Source organism: Engraulis encrasicolus, chromosome 13, assembly GCF_034702125.1.
Source record: "Engraulis encrasicolus isolate BLACKSEA-1 chromosome 13, IST_EnEncr_1.0, whole genome shotgun sequence".
NCBI classification, from domain to species: domain Eukaryota; kingdom Metazoa; phylum Chordata; class Actinopteri; order Clupeiformes; family Engraulidae; genus Engraulis; species Engraulis encrasicolus.
In genome coordinates, this window is record NC_085869.1 from 54778330 (window position 1) to 54798026 (window position 19697).

Sequence of the window (19697 nt, forward strand, 5' to 3'; positions counted from 1 at the left end):
AGACAAAGACACAGCGGTCAGCAATCATCCTTTCCGTCATACTTTATAATAAATCAGGTAACATTAATATGACATTTTTGCAAATCACTGTATTTATTATTTATATTACTGTATAATTGTAAATCGCAATATTTATAATATCATAATAGGATATACGATATATTAATTTATTATAGTGATCTTATTTTTATTTTAAGGACCTTTTCTAATAAGTCTCACGTCCAGTCACATCCATCAACCACTCGCTAAAATCATCAATCTGTCCTCACAGTTGGACATGAGGCTACAGCACTCATCAAGTGAATTAATTGTACACCACCACTCCCATCCTCCTCCTCTCAACTAATTACTTCCATTTTGGCACCCCTCCACTGTTTGGATGCCCTTACCCCACCCCTACCCCTACCCCTTCCCCCACTCCCCTCCCGTGACTCACCAGTCATGGTGGTTGTCCACAAAGGCCGACATGGGGCTGATTTGCACAGTGTAAGTGTCATTAGCTGAGTATTCAAAGAGCCCGTAGTAAGGGTTGAAGAGCTCCCGGGAAACCAAAAAGAAGAATTCTCTCGAGGGTCCACTGTAATCCAGTCTGTTGACATACGGTACGAACATGCGTGAACAAACATGAAATTAGATTGAGGGCAAAATCTGAGATAGTTTCACTTATTCACATCATGCATAGTGCACAATGTACCCTACATTGTGCACTATGCATGATGTGAACAAGTGAACCATTCAATAAGGCAGTGGACATTTCTGACAATGGCCATGTATAAATTACTGTGATGAAACACAAAAAAATGGCATTTCACCCCAAATAATGGAATTCCAAGAGGGGCTTCTCTCCAAAGACTCCATATGATTCACATTTAGTAATCTCACGTCAGTGATGCTACAAGAAATGTCTCTGAACTCTACTACTTACCCTTCCTCTCCTACAAAGCTGACGTACAGTTTGCTCCTCTGCAGGTCCTTGCGGGAGTAACACATGATCTGGTTGAAGGCGTCCTCCAATAGATGATCACGGCGAATGATAAGCCTGGACACATTGGGATGAGGAGAATGGGTTACAACACAAAAGTTGAGTCTAGATAGAATATAACATGTAGAATAGAATAGAATAGAATAGAATGTGGTTCTAGCACTGTGTCAGTGGCAGTGCGTCATTCTGCCCATACACAATTATTGAGTTGTGATTTTGAAGATAATGCCTGTGAACAACTGGGGCTAATTTAATTACATTTGTTAATGCCAAAGAGGTCTGGGTGAAATCGTAAGCGATTTAGCTGTAATTCAGGAATATATACAGGTGCCAAGGGAACATTTTGTCCTCTGGAAATCGTGCTGCAGGTGCTTAAAAAGCCATTGAGCTGTTCTGTAACTGCAAATGACAGTCACTTGGCACTACCAAAAGAATTGATTTGTCCTTGTCTTAATTTGTGGGATTTTGGAGCCAGTTGGCTAAAATTGGGACGAATCAGAGGTATTCAAATCCCCTCTTCTCGGGAGGGTTTAGGACCAGGAAAGAGACCAAGAGCTGTTTGGACTGTCAGATGTTTAGCAATTGACTCTCTGCCACATCGCAGCATGACCTCAGAATCAGTTCATTTGAAGCAAAAAATATTATTTTCTAACCATTACAGGCTCTTGAACATGTCAATGCGCATTCTGTTCTTGTATAGTGGTCAAAACAATATCGTACCAGTCTTCTGTACCAACAATCAACTATTTCAGGAGAACTGAGGAAGTGCATGCAGCTTAAATGGAGATGGATGTATTTGAAAGCATTTATTTATAGACACAGCTGGAACACAGCGTATTGTTCTATTGTGTGAGAGTAAAATGCATTTAAAAGCCTTGATCTGATTAGGGAATGTGTTGTTGGCTTCATAGCAATAGGTAATTGACGTCCGGGGGTAGAGCCGCTGACAGCTTTAGCTGGGCCCAGGACAAAGTCATCTGAGAGGGGCCCCCTCCCAATACAATCAATGTAATGAGGACCCAATTATGGGCCCCCCATTTCCCAGGGCCCGGGACAGGTGACTCCTTTGTCCCCCCCCTTTGTCGGCTTCCCTGTCCGGGGGGAGCAGCAAAATGCTGTGGTCAGGGTTAGGAAGAAGAGGACAAAACAAGGCCCTGGAGGAATGTAGGAGGAGGTATGTGGTGGGCGATTTACTAAGAGAGTGTGTTGTTGTTCATGTCGGTGATGGTTGGTGGGGGCTTCCCTGAAAAGAAAGAAGGGTGTCGTTTTGAAAAGAGAACCATACTGGTGGTGTCACTCCTGTTTTTTGGAAACTCGATAGGGGAAACATAGTATATGCTTAACACCTCTTGCATGCTATAGAGCAGTGGTTCTCAACGGGGGCGGTACAGCCCCCCAGGGGACCTTGGAGAGCTCTAGGGGGGTGTTAAGAAGGATACAGCTGAGAGGGGGCGGTGCTTAGTTGCCATTGGGGGGCATTAGTCCATTTATTTTTTTTATACTAAGGGGGGCGTTGTCAGTCTTATGATGATGTCAAGGGGGCGTTGGGAGGATTGTGATAAGGCCAAGGGGGCGTTTCTTCAAAAAAGGTTGAGAACCGCTGCTAAAGAGCACAGAGCACACATTAAGCCCCGAGAGCCTTTTCAGAGTGCACAATTCAGAGGACAATGCACATTGTGGTGGCCTTGTTTTTCCTATGACATCATTCCGTGACAGTCAAGTCTCACACACACACATGCAAACTCACTTCACTTTCCCAGGACCCTGGCCGTAGCCTTTGGTCTCCAGCTTGCGGTAGAAGTTTCTCAGTTTGGCTTCAAAGTCACGCTTGTAAGGGGCAGGCGCTCGGACGTTTGCCCGCGGAGTACCTGAGAAAGACACAAGTGTGACCAAGACTTACAAAAACTGATAAAAGGGGAAGAGAAGAGAAGAGAAGAGAAGAGAAGAGAAGAGAAGAGAAGAGAAGAGAAGAGAAGAGAAGAGAAGAGAAGAGAAGAGAAGAGAAGAGAAGAGAAGAGAAGAGAAGAGAAGAGAAGAGAAGAGAAGAGAAGAGAAGAGATCTCACCATAGTGAACTAGTTACAACATTGCACCAGGCATTCAGTTGCAAAAGTCTGTGGCTATGTGGTGACAAAACATATGCTGCGCTGAACGGCCAGTGTGGGACTTGGCAAGTGATGCGTGGAGGAACTCACCAGGGGAACTTTGGGGCGAGGCATGACAGTAGCCTGCCTGCAATAAGGCATGTGGCGGCACGTACGACATCACTTCCTCTTCAAACAGACTGCAAGGCAGAGGGACACATTTAGTGCAACACCAATATTAAGTAGAGTATAGACAGTAGAGTAGAGAATCCCCACGGAAATCTGCATCATTCCGCCAATGGAATGCTGTAGGCTACTAGTCACAAAAAAACCCAACACTACTTGGACATTAGCAATTCATCACAACTTGCTTATTGCCATTTTGGCAACAGTAGGGGGCATATCTTAAAGAGTTTATTGTGTCTAAAAGCATATGCTTGAAGTACATACTTTGTACATATAAATCATTTCCTCTGCAAACAGACTGTGGCGCAGCAGAGGGATCACAATTACTACATGATGGCCATAGGGACAAAATACGCAGGGACATAAAACAGGCTCGGAGTGGCACAGAGAGCCATGCATTTGATGAAAAGTCCACCTCTACGTTTTGTGCTTATAGCCTACATACGCATTTACACATATCCTCAAAGTAGACATGACACATAAAACAGTAAACAGCCTCACAAAATGAACACCTATTGCCCTATTAGTCACGCTATCCAATGAGGTCATGAGTGACTTCAGCAACACATACTATACAGGTATGTACTCTCACACCAGAGCTGGCGTGTGAATGTGAGGATGTGTATGTGTATATTTGAAAGCACTTTAATGCCTCTTTTCCACTGCCGGTTTTCTGGAAGGCCTGCAGCTCGAGACAGCGCGACCACTTTTTGCTTTTAGATTGGGCACGACACAGCTCAATTGAGGAGCAAAATGTGGCAGCTGAGTCGCGCTGTGTCGAGCTGTAGGCCAACCAGAAAACCGGCAGTGGAAAAGAGGCACAAGTCAACTGTATAGTTGTAATATTGAGCTAAATAAAATACATTTTCATTGTTTATTTGATTGATTGATTGATTGATTGATTGATTGATTGATTGATTGATTGATTGATTGATTGATTGCTTGCTTGCTTGCTTGCTTGCTTGATTGATTGATTGATTGATTGATTGATTGATTGATTGATTGATTGATTGATTGATTGATTGATTGATTGATTGATTGATTGATTGATTGATTGATAATAGAAAAGCATGCATTTAGTGATAGTCCAATGTCTGTGGGGTTTGTATGAGGTTTGAACATTGGCATTTAGTAGAGTAAATTAAAGATACTTTACTAATCCCAAAGGAAAGGAATGTATGCACATAACACACATTATACAAGTCCTCATATCACAGAATTGCACATATCCTTCCTCACGCAGTATGTATAAAAACAGACATATCCTTTACTCATAAGGAGCATCATTCAACCAAATAGAGAAGTGAGGATTTAGTTCAAAACCCACTTCTACTGTATGTGGTTTAGTGTTGTCATTCAGATGTGGCACTAACGTCAGCAGCCATTTAAAGGTCCTCTGTCACACTTCCTCTTTCTCAGTAAAGCTAACCACCGCCACACACACACACAGACACATGTGTGACAGATGGCAACAGCTGATACAAAGACCGTAGTGTTGTGCTGTGTTGTGCTGTGCTGTATTGTGCTCACCTCAATAGCATCACCAGATCAGCATCGCTGGAGAGACGAGCCAACCCGGAAGATCCCTCGTTACGAATAAACTGCACCTTTTCTCTGCAGAGGAACACGCACATCAACATTAATAATGAAGCACAAAGCGTCTCTTGCATTTATATACTGTATGTCAATATCTGCAGTACTATTATACAGTATATGGTATAGGACTATAAACAGGAAATAGATGATACATGAATGGATTTTAGTATATTTTATGCAAAGCATGAATCAAAGTACATTGATCCTAACATTAATATATAATGCAGCTCGCGCATTTACAATTTCCATGTTACATTTACATTTACAATTACATTTACTCTTGTAGTATTATAATATTACTCTTTGTGTTTATACATTATACCTCTTCATATGCCTGTATTTACATGCATTTTTGACTTGAGATGAGAGAGGTGAATGTACAGTGAGACATGGCCCCTACTTGAGAGAGTGATTTCGCACAAGCTCTGGCTGCCTCTCCTGAAGAATTTCGAGGATGTTCGGCTGCCGAAGAAAAGCCACAATCTTCTCATTGTAGGCTGAGGGAAAACACAAGACAACACAACATGGTGTTAAAGAAAAAAAGCCTGGAGTCTTAAGCACTGAATTCCACTAAGCGCTCATGATAATCCACTCAGCAGTCGGAATGGTGTGCACGGATACAGGGAGTCATAGTGGGAGAATAGAAGATGATACACAAGACGGCACAAGAATGCTGCCATGACAACCTCATGGGAGCTACCACTAAGATGCACACACTTCAGTGGATTTCAGTGCCCTAACCCAAGCGCTACAGTACATCTGACAGGGCCACGGTCGTGGTACTGGCTTTTCTGGGCCAGTCTCTAAGAAAATACAAATAACCAATAGCAGTGGCACTGTCTGCCCACCGGGCAAGGCCCCGTTTGCCAGATTACCAGGCCAGCTCTGCATATCACAGCCTTGTTTTTGCAGGGCAGGGCAGTGCAGTAAAGAGGCGAAGTAAAGAGGGGCAGCTCACCGACGGGGACGAGTTCCTGGTACTGGCTGCGGCTGGAGCCACTGAAGGTGCTGGAGTTCCTGGGCATGGGGGGGCTGGGGGAGCGGGAGTCGTCAGCCACCTGCCATGGAGATGAGGCATCATCACATTACAGTACACTGCAGTACAGTGCAGTACAGTACAGTGCAGTTCAGTGCAGTACAGTGCAGTACAGTACAGTGCAGTACAGTACAGTACAGTGCACTTAGCAGTGCCTAATCAGTAACAAATGCAGTGTTAATTCATCACTTAGAGAGTACTCTGGTACCAAATACGTGTACACTCTAAGAGATATTAAATGGGCCCTAATTGTTGAAGTAATGCAGCATTTGTTTATTCTGTACACTTATTTTAAGCAAAATGTCTCTTTATAACAGTTATTTAAGTATAGGACACAATCTTGGATGAAATTTCTACAGAATTCAAACCATTAGGCCAGAATCAGAAATGAAAACATCAACTACCTGATCCCTTCTTTTAATACTTTAAGCCCACTTAGGTGGGTTAATCATCAATATACTGTGCGTGTGTATAATAAGCCAATATGCTATATATATGTAACACATTTTCGACGTTTGAGGACAGAGTGGAGAAAATAGCAGCAGTCTGATCAAGTGGTTGGATGCAACCACAAAATGTAGAGTGGCAGTGTTTGTACTGTGGAGCAAAGCTGAGTGTTGGTCGTAGATTAAGTGCCCTAATATAACCCAGGTACTACAGTGCATCTTAAAGGATAACTTCTGCCAATTTCGACATGCAGTTGTAGTCAGGGCTTGACACTGACACCTGCCAACCGGCCAAATGCTGGTAAAACTTGGCTGTGGCTGGTAACAAATTCAGTGTCATTAGCCAATTTGGCTGGTAGCTATTCTATGGTATGACATATAGCGTATATTCTGCACTTTTCCAATTGTTTGTATTTAAGTTCAAGAAAAAACTCAGTTACTCAGTTTCTGTTTTGTTTCTTTTTCTGTTCTGTTTCTGTTTTATTTACATAGAAACCCATGCACTTATCTTCTTGCTCTAAGCACCTCCTCTTCTGAGGATAGATATACAGCGTCATGATAAAAAAAAAAAAAAAAAAAAAATGTGGCTAGTCGAATAGTTGGATAGCTAGTGACTCGGGAAAACCACTAGCCACAGTGGCCGGCAAGCGAAAAGTTAATGTCAAGCCCTGGTTGTAGTGCTCACACTACCTGGACTTGTCAGTTCCTGAGAACATTTTTTTTTCTTCAGCCTTTTCCGAGATCGTGGTAATGGTGTTTGTTTACATTAAAAAAAACCATCTTGATTTATTATTCCCAATAACGTCAAAAAGGTTATGCAACATTAGCAGACAACTAGCAAACAGCGATACCTTTTGGGATAATATTTGGAGTAGGCCCATATTAAGAGAGTTTTTAATGTGAACAAAGTCTGCCCCGATAAGAATTGCTCAGGTCTCAGGAAAGGGCTGAGTCAAAAAATGCAGCATCGCCAGGTACTGACAAGTCAAGGGTGGCGTGAGCAATACAACAGCATGTTGAAATTGGCAGAAGTTCTCCTTTAAGTCCTGTAAGTGTAGTAGTCCAGCGGATTGGTGAATTGATCATGCACTTTTGAGTAAAAGCATGAAAATTGGTACACATATACCTCTTCCTATGCTTATTAATATAAGCGTTGGAGGCGTCGCGAAAAATGAAGAATTTTCAAGATGGCCGCCAAATCCAATATGGCCAACCCAAATTAATGAAACTACCTGACACGTTGTTGTAAAAGCATGAAAATTGGTACATATATCCTTCTTGATATGCTGATTAATATTAGCATTGAAGGCGTAGCGAAAAATTATGAATTTTCAAGATGGCCGCCAAATCCAATATGACCAACCCATATTAACGAAACTACCTGATACTTTGTAGTAAAGGCCTGAAAATTGGTACACATGTCCTTCTTAATATGCTGATCAATGTTACTGTTGGAGGCACCACGAAAAATGCTGTATTTTCAAGATGGCCGCCAAATCCAATATGGCCAACCCATATTAGTGAGAAATCATCATACACTGCGTCATAAATGCCTGAAATTTGGTAAATACATACTCTATGATGTACCTATTAATGTTAGAAATGAAATTGTTGCGTAAAACCAAAATTGAAATGTTCAAAATGGCCACCAAATGAAATATGGCCAACCCATATAACAGGAATTGTATAGCAGATGAGTGAATCCATTATGCACGTAGTAAAAGCATGAAAATGGTTACACATTTCCTTCTTTTTCAGCTGATTATTAGATGTGAAAAACACAGAATTTTCAAAATGGCCGCCAAATCCAATATGGCCAACCCATATTAACTACCGGGCACTTTGTGGTAAAAGCATCATAATTGGTAGCCTACACAGTTACGTCTTTATGTGCAGATTAATATTAGGAATGGAGGTATGAAAAAAATTCTGAATTTTCCAGACAAATCAAACATGTTTGACCCATATTAGTGAAATCACCATGCACTTTGTAGCAGGAGCATGCAATCAGCACACATATACTTATTGATATGTATAATAATGTAGAAGGGTTCACGTGAGAAGTGTGTGTACGCACACAGACACACACACACAAGTAATAGTCCTAAAAAAGATTACTCTGGAAGTGATACTAACATAGCCTAATTTCGAAACATCAAACCCTACCCTACTAATGTTATATATAGATATGTAGTGTTACATATTGTGTTACAGTACATTAGTGAAACCAGGGCACAATTTGCTGTGAAAGCATGAAAACACATGTATCTTTTTATTGTATTAACATCATCAAAAAATCAAAAGAATTTTCAAGATGGCCCCACATCAAATATGGCCAACCCATAGATGTATATATGGGCATAACATATCCTATATTTATCTCAGTATAAATTTCTCTGTACTTGTAGTAGAAACATATTTGTAGTCTTTGATGAGTCAATAAATATTTTAGTCACATTTTCAATGGATTTGAGCCATTTATCATTGAAATAAATGTGCACAACCTTCATTCAAGTACTGTAGGTAACAAAACAAAATCGTGTCCCCCCTCAACATGGGGGTTAAATCAAATCTTATCAACTTCACCTTGCATATGATGCATAGTTTGCATACCTTGAACTACAAATACAGAAATGGGGGTTCACTATAAGCCAAATCTTACACACCATTATTATAGCCAAAAAATGAATCCTAATACTGTACAAGTAAACTTTCACTCAAGATTACTCAAATTTACATACCCAGAGTTGACTTTGCACCAACTGTGCCATTCACCATTTATTCAAAGTTTGTGTGTATCTTTTAATTAGGCATTGTTGGCAGTTTGATTGATGTTGGCCATAGGATATACTACAACCTGGGGAATCCCATGCTGCTTTGCACACTTTCTGATCTGAAAGACAGTATGGATTCCATTCCTCAGAAATTGCATATGTAACCTTCAGAGTATCTCACTTGTGAGATCAACTGGTGTTAACCAGGCAAGACATACCCATACAACATGCATGGGACAGGATTGCAGTTCGTTTGAAAACCTTGAAGTACAGCTAGAAGTAGTAATTGATTATTAGTTTCTTTTCTTAACCATGTTTTAACCATGTCCATGAATTGACAAATCAATTGAACTTTCTGTCTAGCAACCTTGAAATCTTGACCCTTTTGAATTTGTGGTCATGAGAGGCATATTAAACACAAGGCCTGTGAAGTCGTCACTAACTGCTAGAGGTACTGTATATCCCACAATGTGCCTGCAGGATTAATGTATATGGGTTGGCTACATTTGATTTGGCGGCCATCTTGAAAATTCGGGTTTTATCTGCTATGCCTCCATTTCAAATATTAATCAGCATATCAAGAGGTAAATGTGTACCATTTTTCATGCTTTTAGTACAACGTGGGTGTTAAATTCATCAATGGTTTCATTAATATGGGTTGGCTAGATTTAATTTGGCGGCCATTTTGAAAATTAAACTTTCTTGCAATGCCTCCATTTCTTTTATTAATCATAATATAAAGAAGTAACTGGACATCCATTTTCATAGGTTTACAACAAAGTTTCAGGTACAGTAGCTTCATTAATATGGGTTGGCCATATTGGATGTGGCGGCCATCTTGAAAATACAGCATTTTTCGTGGCGCCTCCAACGATAACATTGATCAGCCAATTAAGAAGGACATGTGTACCAATTTTCAGGCCTTTACTACAAAGTGTCAGGTAGTTTCATTAATATGGGTTGGCCATATTGGATTTGGCGGCCATCTTGAAAATTCATAATTTTTCGCGGCGCCTGCAATGCTAATATTAATCAGTATATCAAGAAGGATATATGTACCAATTTTCATGCTTTTACAACAACGTGTCAGGTAGTTTCATTAATTTGGGTTGGCCATATTGGATTTGGCGGCCATCTTGAAAATTCTTCATTTTTCGCGACGCCTCCAACGCTAATATTAATCAGCATATCGAGAAGGATATGTGTACCAATTTTCATGCTTTTACTCAAAAGTGCATGATTAGGCCCTTTTGTGTGTCTAATCCGCCGGACTATAGGCCATGCAGGCAAGAGAAACACAAGTTCCAAGCATAGAGAGGAAATAATCAGCTACTTGGGAAATGAACTAACTGTGCTCTTACAGCATGGCAGTCCATATCAAACCTGTTCTTTGAAGAGTTTATCATCTATCGGATATGAATAACATGACGTTCTATAAGAAGCGTAGAAAGAAGGGGCAGAAGTTTAAAAAAAAACAAAAACAAAGAACCAGATACTGTACTTGTCAGGTTAACGTGTCAGGATAAAATAGTACTATTAAAGCACAACAGTCTGTACCTAGCCTGTTGGTTGGTAAGTTCATCATCCCTATTGTTTTGACCTCTGACAGTACACAACATATTCAACAAAATTTCACTGAACCACAACCAAATCATTGATTGGCTTGTGCATGCTTACCATCAGAGCCAGTGTTACCGATCGACTAGGCAATTGCAGAGGGCCCAATGTCTGTATTTTGCCTAGGGCACCCAAATAGGTAGAACCATTACTGTGTACCATATATTTATTTGTCAGTGGACAGTTAAAGATCCCATTTTCTAACGTTAATTTACACCTCTGGTGTGAGATGTGTCATGTCACACCTCCACAGTGCTGTGTCTGCTGCCCTGCGTGCATGGTCAGTGTGCGTGTGAAGATTACCTCACCCATCTGGCTCTGAATCTGCCCTGCATGGCAAGCGTGCGCACGCGAGTGTGTGTGTGTGTGTGTGTGTGTGTGTGTGTGTGTGTGTGTGTGTGTGTGTGTGTGTGTGTGTGTGTGTGTGTGTGTGTGTGTTTGTAAGTGAGTGTATACGTGTGGTCTGTCGTGCATGCTGTGTGTGGTGTGTGTGTGTGGCCTGCCCTGCATGGTGTGTGTGTGTGTGTGTGTGTGTGTGTGTGTGTGTGTGTGTGTGTGTGTGTGTGTGTGTGTGTGTGTGTGTGTGTGTGTGTGTGTGTGCGTGCATGTGTTTTCCTCACCTCCCCAGCGCTGTGGCTGCGCTGCCGGCTGAGGTGCTGCCGATGGACCAGCAGGGTGCTGGAGCGGGAGCTCTGCAGGGGGAGCCGTGGGTCGATGAAGGTAGTGGTGCGACAGTTATGATCCACGAAGAAGGGCTGTGAGGAGGCAGACAACAGGAAGTAGAGGCTTTTAAGAATAATAATAACAATAATAATAATAATAATAATAATAACAATAATAATAATAATAATAATTGAAGTTATTAACATGGCAATCAATTCACCCTTTGAGTTGATAAAATTCACAGACTGTTAAGACTTTGAAATTATTTAATTTGGTTCAAATTTGGTTCAAATATTTTCCCAACTAGTGCTCACAAACGATGGGCCTGTGAGGATGTGAGCGGTCACCCCCATGTGGGGGGTAAGGCAACCATGGAAATTGGAGGAAAAACGGAAACAAGGTGGTCAGAAATCCAAAGTATAGGTGGTATTTTATTTTTAACAGTGTAGTTTTCAATGTCCAAGTGCAAAAATCCACAGTCCAAAAATCCAACAAAAATATCCCACCAAAAATGGCAAAAAGAATATTCAGTTCCAAAAGTGCAAAATGTCCATTCAAAAATAGTACTGAGAAATGCTGACAAAAATGCTGGAGGCTTTTAGCTCCGGTACAGCAAACACAGCCCAGCAAAACATGTAGCATGGAAATCAGAGTAATGCACTTACATCATCAGGCAGCCTCACATCAAGCCTCCTTGCCCCTCTCTAACCCAAACAGAGAATGAGGGCCTCTTAAATAGCAAAACCCCTTAACATTAAATTGCACCAATCAGAGCCCTTTGATATCCCATTGGTTCCCCTATCTAAACAACCAATCACATTTCCCCACATAATATTTACAATATTAAAATTGGCCAAAACAATATCAAAATACATATACATTATCCCCCCACCAATGACATGTCAAAATACCAAAACCAAAATTACAAATTAACAACTAAAGGGCGAAAATAACAAACAAAATAGATTGCTGACAGTTTGATTGGCAGCTCACCTCAACAGAAAAGGTGCGCTCTCCCAGCGGAAGCGCTTTCGCTGTGGAAGGATGGAGGTGGAGCTGGTGTGTGCAGTGGACTGGTGAGTGGAGGAATGGATGGTGAATGTTTGCGCAGTGAATGAGTGGACTGGCGGGGAAACGGTGGTGCGTTGGGTAGTGGAACATGCTAGCAGGCGCCTCGCTAGATGCTGTGGATGTTATGGAGGGACTGTTTTAACGGCAACGAGTGAAATATGAAATGCGATGAATGAAATAGCCTCGTGGTTAATGGCGTCGCCCGCGACGACCAAAACGGTCCAAACTTTTCCCCCCAAAGTTACAACATTCTCCCCAACAAAACCCGACACAACAAAGTTCATTTTCATGGTTCAAAAGTCCAGAATCAGTCTTGTATGCGTGTGTGTATGCGTGTGTGTATGTGTGTGTGACTGCTCCGATTCCGAGGCTGGGAGGGAGAGAGAGAGAGCGATAGAGAGAGAGAGTCATTTTACGCGCTTGCTGTTGCAAACGCTCTTCGTGCGCGTTCGTGAACAAAGCGGTGAGGAGGGGAAGAGAATTCACATCCTCACACTTCCCTCCCCTTCATGAGTCTCGAAACCAGGGTGGAGAGACGAGCCAACCCCCACCCCTCCTGGTCTCAGGATGGGCCCGAATGCTGGCCCCAGTACTGGCCATCTGTGGCCTAGTCACACCCGGGCCTACAGTGAGGCCAAGGCAACACACCTCTGGGGTGTCTTCCGTAGCTGTCCCCTTAGCCAGGGACCTGGTAGCAGTTGCATTCTTGAACGGTGTCGACTGCACCAACTCTTGCAAAACAGGTACGTCTTGGCCCAACACCACATCCTGACCAAGACCGTCCACTATGCCTGCTTTTAAATCATACGTCCGACCCTTTACCTGAAGGCGGACCTTTCCAATGGGGTAATTATGCAAATCTCCATTAATGCAACGGACCCGGATGCTTCCCCCAATGTGGCTCTCCACCAGGAGAGGGTGCACCAGGGTCCAGGTGCTGCCGGTGTCCAGCAAGGCCCTTGCTGGCCTGCCGTTCACAATTACCTCTGTCATCGGTCCTCTGGCGGTGAACTCCGATGAACTGGCTGATAACTCACACCGGCCACTAACTTTAGCCCGCTTGATCGGGCACACTCTGATGAAGTGGCCTGCTCTTCCACAAAAGTGACACACCCTCCTCTGGGTGTCGACTGTGGGTCGCGTGTTTGGGGTGCCCCTCTGAGGTAGGGAACACCTTCTTCGCCGACCCCTCTGCTGCTCCTTCCGTCCAGGTGCAGCTTCACCACCATCATTCTTCTCCATTGGAACATGTGCTATCCGCTCCTTGCCCAGGGCACACACCGCCTCCTCCTCTGGTCGTAGAAGGCAGCTGTCGTCGGCCCCCTCTGGCTTGCGAACAGGAACAGGATGGTTCCTTTGGTGCTTTGTCCACGGACCTCCAGGCCTAACTTTGCTTGCTGGTCTGTTCTCATGGTCCATTTGGAAAGTCTTGGGACTCCGCTGTGGGTTGCAATCTCCCACCACATCTGTGATACTGGCGACCAAGGTACGCAGAAACTGCTCCAGCTTCAGCACCTCAGTGACGTCTTCGGCAGTCTTCTTCGACGGGCCACTCCACTTCATAAACAGCCCATGGAGGTGGGTGCACTCAGCGGGGAGCACAGGTGCCGAAGTCACTGGTAAAATTGACGCCTCTGGAGCCCGAGCTGCTGGCACCGTCGCTGAAGCTGGAACTGGAACCTCAGCTGGAGACGAAACTGGATCTGCAACTGCCGATGGAGTTGGGACTGGAACCACTGCCGCCGTTGGAGCCGGAACCGCTGCTGGGCCTGGACCATCTCTCACCACCATCGGGACTGGAACTGGGACTGGAGACTCTGGGACGGCTGACCTGGTGGCCACCGGTGCTGGAGCAACTGGAACTGCTGGTGATGGTGCAGGTGGGGGTTGACGATCAGCCTCCACTTTCTGCCGCAGCTGGTGGATCTGTAGCTGAAGGCTCCTCCAGCGCTGCTCCTGCCGGTCTGCCTGGCTCTCCAGAAGATGGCGCAGTGCTGCGAGATCGGACACCTCATCGTAGACTCCACCGATGACTTGCCTCTCAGTAGCTCCATCCTCCCAGTGGCTCAGCTCCTCTTGGGTCCACCTCTGGCTCTCCATTCTTGGCCTGTTGGCGGCGTCGGCTCTGGCGACGTCTGGCGTTGACACCTCTTCTTCCTCCCTCTTCTGTCCAGCTTTCAAGAGGCGAACCACATCCCACTTCTGACACCACTTGTGAGGATGTGAGCGGTCACCCCCATGTGGGGGGTAAGGCAACCATGGAAATTGGAGGAAAAACGGAAACAAGGTGGTCAGAAATCCAAAGTATAGGTGGTATTTTATTTTTAACAGTGTAGTTTTCAATGTCCAAGTGCAAAAATCCACAGTCCAAAAATCCAACAAAAATATCCCACCAAAAATGGCAAAAAGAATATTCAGTTCCAAAAGTGCAAAATGTCCATTCAAAAATAGTACTGAGAAATGCTGACAAAAATGCTGGAGGCTTTTAGCTCCGGTACAGCAAACACAGCCCAGCAAAACATGTAGCATGGAAATCAGAGTAATGCACTTACATCATCAGGCAGCGTCACAGAAAGCCTCCTTGCCCCTCTCTAACCCAAACAGAGAATGAGGGACTCTTAAATAGCAAAACCCCTTAACATTAAATTGCACCAATCAGAGCCCTTTGATATCCCATTGGTTCCCCTATCTAAACAACCAATCACATTTCCCCACATAATATTTACAATATTAAAATTGGCCAAAACAATATCAAAATACATATACATTATCCCCCCACCAATGACATGTCATAATACCAAAACCAAAATTACAAATGAACCACTAAAGGGCGAAAATAACAAACAAAATAGATTGCGGACAAGCTGACAGTTTGATTGGCAGCTCACCTCAACAGAAAAGGTGCGCTCTCCCAGCGGAAGCGCTTTCGCTGTGGAAGGATGGAGGTGGAGCTGGTGTGTGCAGTGGACTGGTGAGTGGAGGAATGGATGGTGAATGTTTGCGCAGTGAATGAGTGGACTGGCGGGGAAACGGTGGTGCGTTGGGTAGTGGAACATGCTAGCAGGCGCCTCGCTAGATGCTGTGGATGTTATGGAGGGACTGTTTTAACGGCAACGAGTGAAATATGAAATGCGATGAATGAAATAGCCTCGTGGTTAATGGCGTCGCCCGCGACGACCAAAACGGTCCAAACTTTTCCCCCCAAAGTTACAACATTCTCCCCAACAAAACCCGACACAACAAAGTTCATTTTCATGGTTCAAAAGTCCAGAATCAGTCTTGTATGCGTGTGTGTATGCGTGTGTGTATGTGTGTGTGACTGCTCCGATTCCGAGGCTGGGAGGGAGAGAGAGAGAGCGATAGAGAGAGAGAGTCATTTTACGCGCTTGCTGTTGCAAACGCTCTTCGTGCGCGTTTGTAAACAAAGCGGTGAGGAGGGGAAGAGAATTCACATCCTCACAGGAAAAATCAAAAACTTTCTAGGAAAGCAGTCGTACATTACTGTCATGTCTGTGAATACTGTGACAGTGCCTGCAGACGTGCAATAACTTATTCTAACAGTGCAACCCCTGCTGTCCCTTCTGTTTAGCATCTGCAGTCCCAGCCAGCCATGGGAGCTGGGTGCTCTGTTGGGACACATGGAAGTTACTGCAGGCCTGTCTGCAGGCCAGGCACCAATACCCAGACAGCCCTACTACTCGGTAAACATTTTTTATTTACTTGATCAACAATAGTAGAGACTTAAACCTTTAAGACAAAGCCCCAAGTCCTTGGATCAATGTGGTGGTTAGGTGCCTTGCTCAAGGGCACTTCAGCCATGGATGGTAAAGATGGGATTCAAACTTGCAACTATGTGATCTTTTCACAAACCATGCTCAAACAATCATGAAAACCATGAATAATCATGATCCATGGTTAGTTTTTTTTTCACAGTAAAACGATGCTTAAATCATAGTCAGGAACCACGTTTTTCATGGTTACCAAAAAAATAGTACTATTATGGTTGGTTCAGAGTACTTAAAGTAACCATGACACACCATGGTAGAACCATGGTTACTAAAGCAAAGCCTTGGTTGATTTTCGTAAGAGGGTGTGCATTTCGAGGCTACACAAATCACATTTCAGAGATAATAAATGTGTGAAGCTTAATGCTATGTATTTCAGTTCTGCACTAGTGCTCCCACTGGCTAGCATCTGCAGTCCCAGCAGCCATGGGAGCTGGATGCTGGATGCCAAATACTGTGACGCTGAGAGCCACAGCCAGGGATTACGACAAGGGGGGACAAAGGGGTCATTTGTCCTGGGCCCAGGGAGATGGGGGTGGGGGGGGGTGGGGGGCAATAATTGGGTCCTAATTGCATTGAATGCATTGGGTGGAGGGCCCTATCAGATGACTTTGTCCTGGGCCCAGCCAAAACTGTCAGTGGCCCTGACCACAGCTGCTGGCCTCATCACTGGGCTCTGGAGAGATCTCCAGGTTCACACCAGAGACACCACAGCTCGTCTGGCTTGGCTGGGCTGGGCTTGGCTCGGCTCTGATGCATAACACGCCACTCATCTTAAGACCATTTTCCACTAATAAGGCAGCTGTGTTTAGCCAAGTCTCCAGTTTGCAGTTCGGAGAAACTCCACTCAAACCAGTCCACAATGAAGATTATAAAGAAAATGCCAGGAAAGGTAATGAAAGCACGGAAAAGTACAGGTCTCCAGAAATAAGAGGGCTAGCAATCAGACTGAAAGCCATTATGCAGATAACGGATGGCTGCTGTCAGAAGAAGGCTAAAGAGAGGGGAGGGAGACAAGAGAGACAGATGATTGAGAGAAAGATAGTGAGGGGGTGGAGACAGAGAGAGAGAGAGAGAGAGAGAGAGAGAGAGAGAGAGAGAGAGAGAGAGAGAGAGAGAGGGGGAGAGAGAGAGAGAGAGAGAGAGACAGAAAGACAGAGAAGGGACAGAGGCAGAGGCATAGAAAGAGACACAGACATGGAGACAGAGAAAGAAAGACAGACAGTGGCCTCTGGCCAGCTAGTCAGCTAGTCAGACCTTGCCGGTATGGTCGTGCTTCATCTCCCAGCCCCTGGGCAGCTCCAGCTGCTTGTTGGTGAACAGGTTGAGGAAGGTGACCAGGTCGCGGTTGTGCTGGTAGCGCTCGAAGTGGTGCGCGTCTCGACGCACCTTGCTGATCATGTGCTTCAGGCAGGTGTTGCTCGTAAACATGCGGTAGGCACTCTGAGGGAGAGAGAGGGGGACAATGACAGATAGAGGGAGGGGCAGAAAGAGAAAGAGAGAGACATAAATGTAATAAATGGATGCCAAAACTGTGCATGAATACATGTTCATTGTGTTTGTGGTTTGGCAATACCCATTTGTCAGGCCATAAATCTGAATTGAACTGAACTGAATTGGCGGCGGGGAAACGAAGATAGAGACAGGTGAAGAGAAGAGAAGAGAAGAGAAGAGAAGAGAAGAGAAGAGAAGAGAAGAGAAGAGAAGAGAAGAGAAGAGAAGAGAAGAGAAGAGAAGAGAAGAGAAGAGAAGAGAAGAGAAGAGAAGATGAGCCAACCAATATCTTGTGACCTCAACAACTGAAATTCTCAGTCTGCCTCTAGGGAGCTTCTACTGTAAACAAGACATTCATTACTTTCACAATGCCATTCACTATTGTGAACAGTCATGGGCCGCCACACTTATCCAGCCACTAGGGACAACTTACTGTAAACAGCACATTCAAATGGCAATCCTACGTTGACTGAAATCCCAGGCCACAACCCCTCGGACCTCTATCGTAAGCTAAATTCAAACACCCCCCATATCACGTAATTCAAAGCTTGGTCTCTGTGCTGTTCATCTGCATGGGTTGATGAAAACGTCTGCATGGGTTTCGTCTTCTACTACACGTCCATTGAACAAAATGTCCATTGAACGAATGGTCCGTCTCCCCTTGCAACTGGCAATCATGAATGGAACGGTGTTGGTTCTGGAACTCACAGGGTTGGAATGCAGCACAGTGAAGAAGTCGGGGCTGGAGAGGAACTTAGCACCGGGGGACTGGAGCAGGAGAGCCAGGCGGGAGCGCGAGCTGGAGTGACCTTCCCTCCGGTACTCTGAAACAAACAACAACAACAAAAACAACACAAAAGAGAGACAAAACAAATAAGTAAGCAAACAAGCATACAGTATGTTCACATCACATCACATCACAGCAAAAAACGAAAATACCAATAGGACATACAGTTCAACGCAGCTTCAGCGACAGTAGCGGCCTGTTTTGCATTTGTATAGTAGGCTAAAAATAGTGCATTGACATTGACTGTAATTACATAGGGAGATTCCAGAGTTACAAGGCAGCCATCGACTCTACTAAGTTCACCTTCCGAATTAGCTGACTGGATATATTTTTAATTAGGAGACGCGGCCAATGAGTGTGCCCGACAATATCGGTGCAGGGCTGGGTTACACACATACGAGCAGGAGCATGGCTTTTTTTATTATTGCACGGTTAAGCTCCTTTTCGTCCAAGGGACTTTTTTTTACATTACATTATATTACACTTAGCAGACACTTTTATCCAACGCCAATGACAACAGAGGACGTAAGTACAAGCTACAGACATGTAGGGATTAGATAACACATGGTGAGTTCAACCAGGGCACAAGAAAAAAGTTGTTGAGAGGAGATGAGGTTTATCATTCTTTAGAAGAGACTTTTGTAGAAGTTGTACTTCACGAAGGTCAAAAGGGATAACACCTTTTTTTGTAACAGCTTATAACTTGTACTTTCCATCAAACCATTCATCTACAAAACCACTTTGCCATGAACTATAGACACCACCCCATATCAATGCATTACATTACATTACATTACATTGCATTATATTACATTCATCGGCCCCAGTGTCTCATAAAACAACAAGTGTCTGGGAGCTAATTTACTCCTCCGCTGCGCTGTTATCTTATTCTGATGAATGTTATCACTGTGTAGCCGGGTCGCCGGCAGTCCTGTTCACTATTTGCTAAAAATACTCAACTACATAAACATCAACGGCAGTACCGAGGGCCTCAAGTAACAGATTAAGACATAGGCATTACAATTTTGGTGACAGCAAGGTTATTATATAGGTTCTGCACTAAGGGGCTAAAAAAGATACATTTTTAGGATGCTTGTTTAGCCTTTACTGCAACAGGACCGTGAAGATTATGACGGGAGATAAGTGGGAGAGAGCGATGGTGTAAGCTTGGGATGTG

The 19697-nt window shown here is 44.0% G+C and overlaps 1 protein-coding gene across 1 annotated transcript in view; it reads right to left on the bottom strand.

Annotated features, from left to right (window-relative positions):
* The window catches only part of hecw2a (HECT, C2 and WW domain containing E3 ubiquitin protein ligase 2a), a 61019-nt gene that overhangs the window by 8306 nt on the left and 33016 nt on the right, over positions 1-19697 (bottom strand). Inside the window, exons 14-23 of the mRNA XM_063214318.1 lie at positions 18442-18557; positions 17497-17682; positions 11341-11475; positions 5806-5905; positions 5248-5344; positions 4782-4865; positions 3177-3265; positions 2730-2850; positions 926-1039; positions 437-589 (exon numbers count right to left, since the gene is read on the bottom strand). Coding sequence (XP_063070388.1) covers positions 437-589; positions 926-1039; positions 2730-2850; positions 3177-3265; positions 4782-4865; positions 5248-5344; positions 5806-5905; positions 11341-11475; positions 17497-17682; positions 18442-18557 — 1195 coding nt within the window. The remainder of the gene's footprint in view (positions 1-436; positions 590-925; positions 1040-2729; positions 2851-3176; positions 3266-4781; positions 4866-5247; positions 5345-5805; positions 5906-11340; positions 11476-17496; positions 17683-18441; positions 18558-19697) is intronic.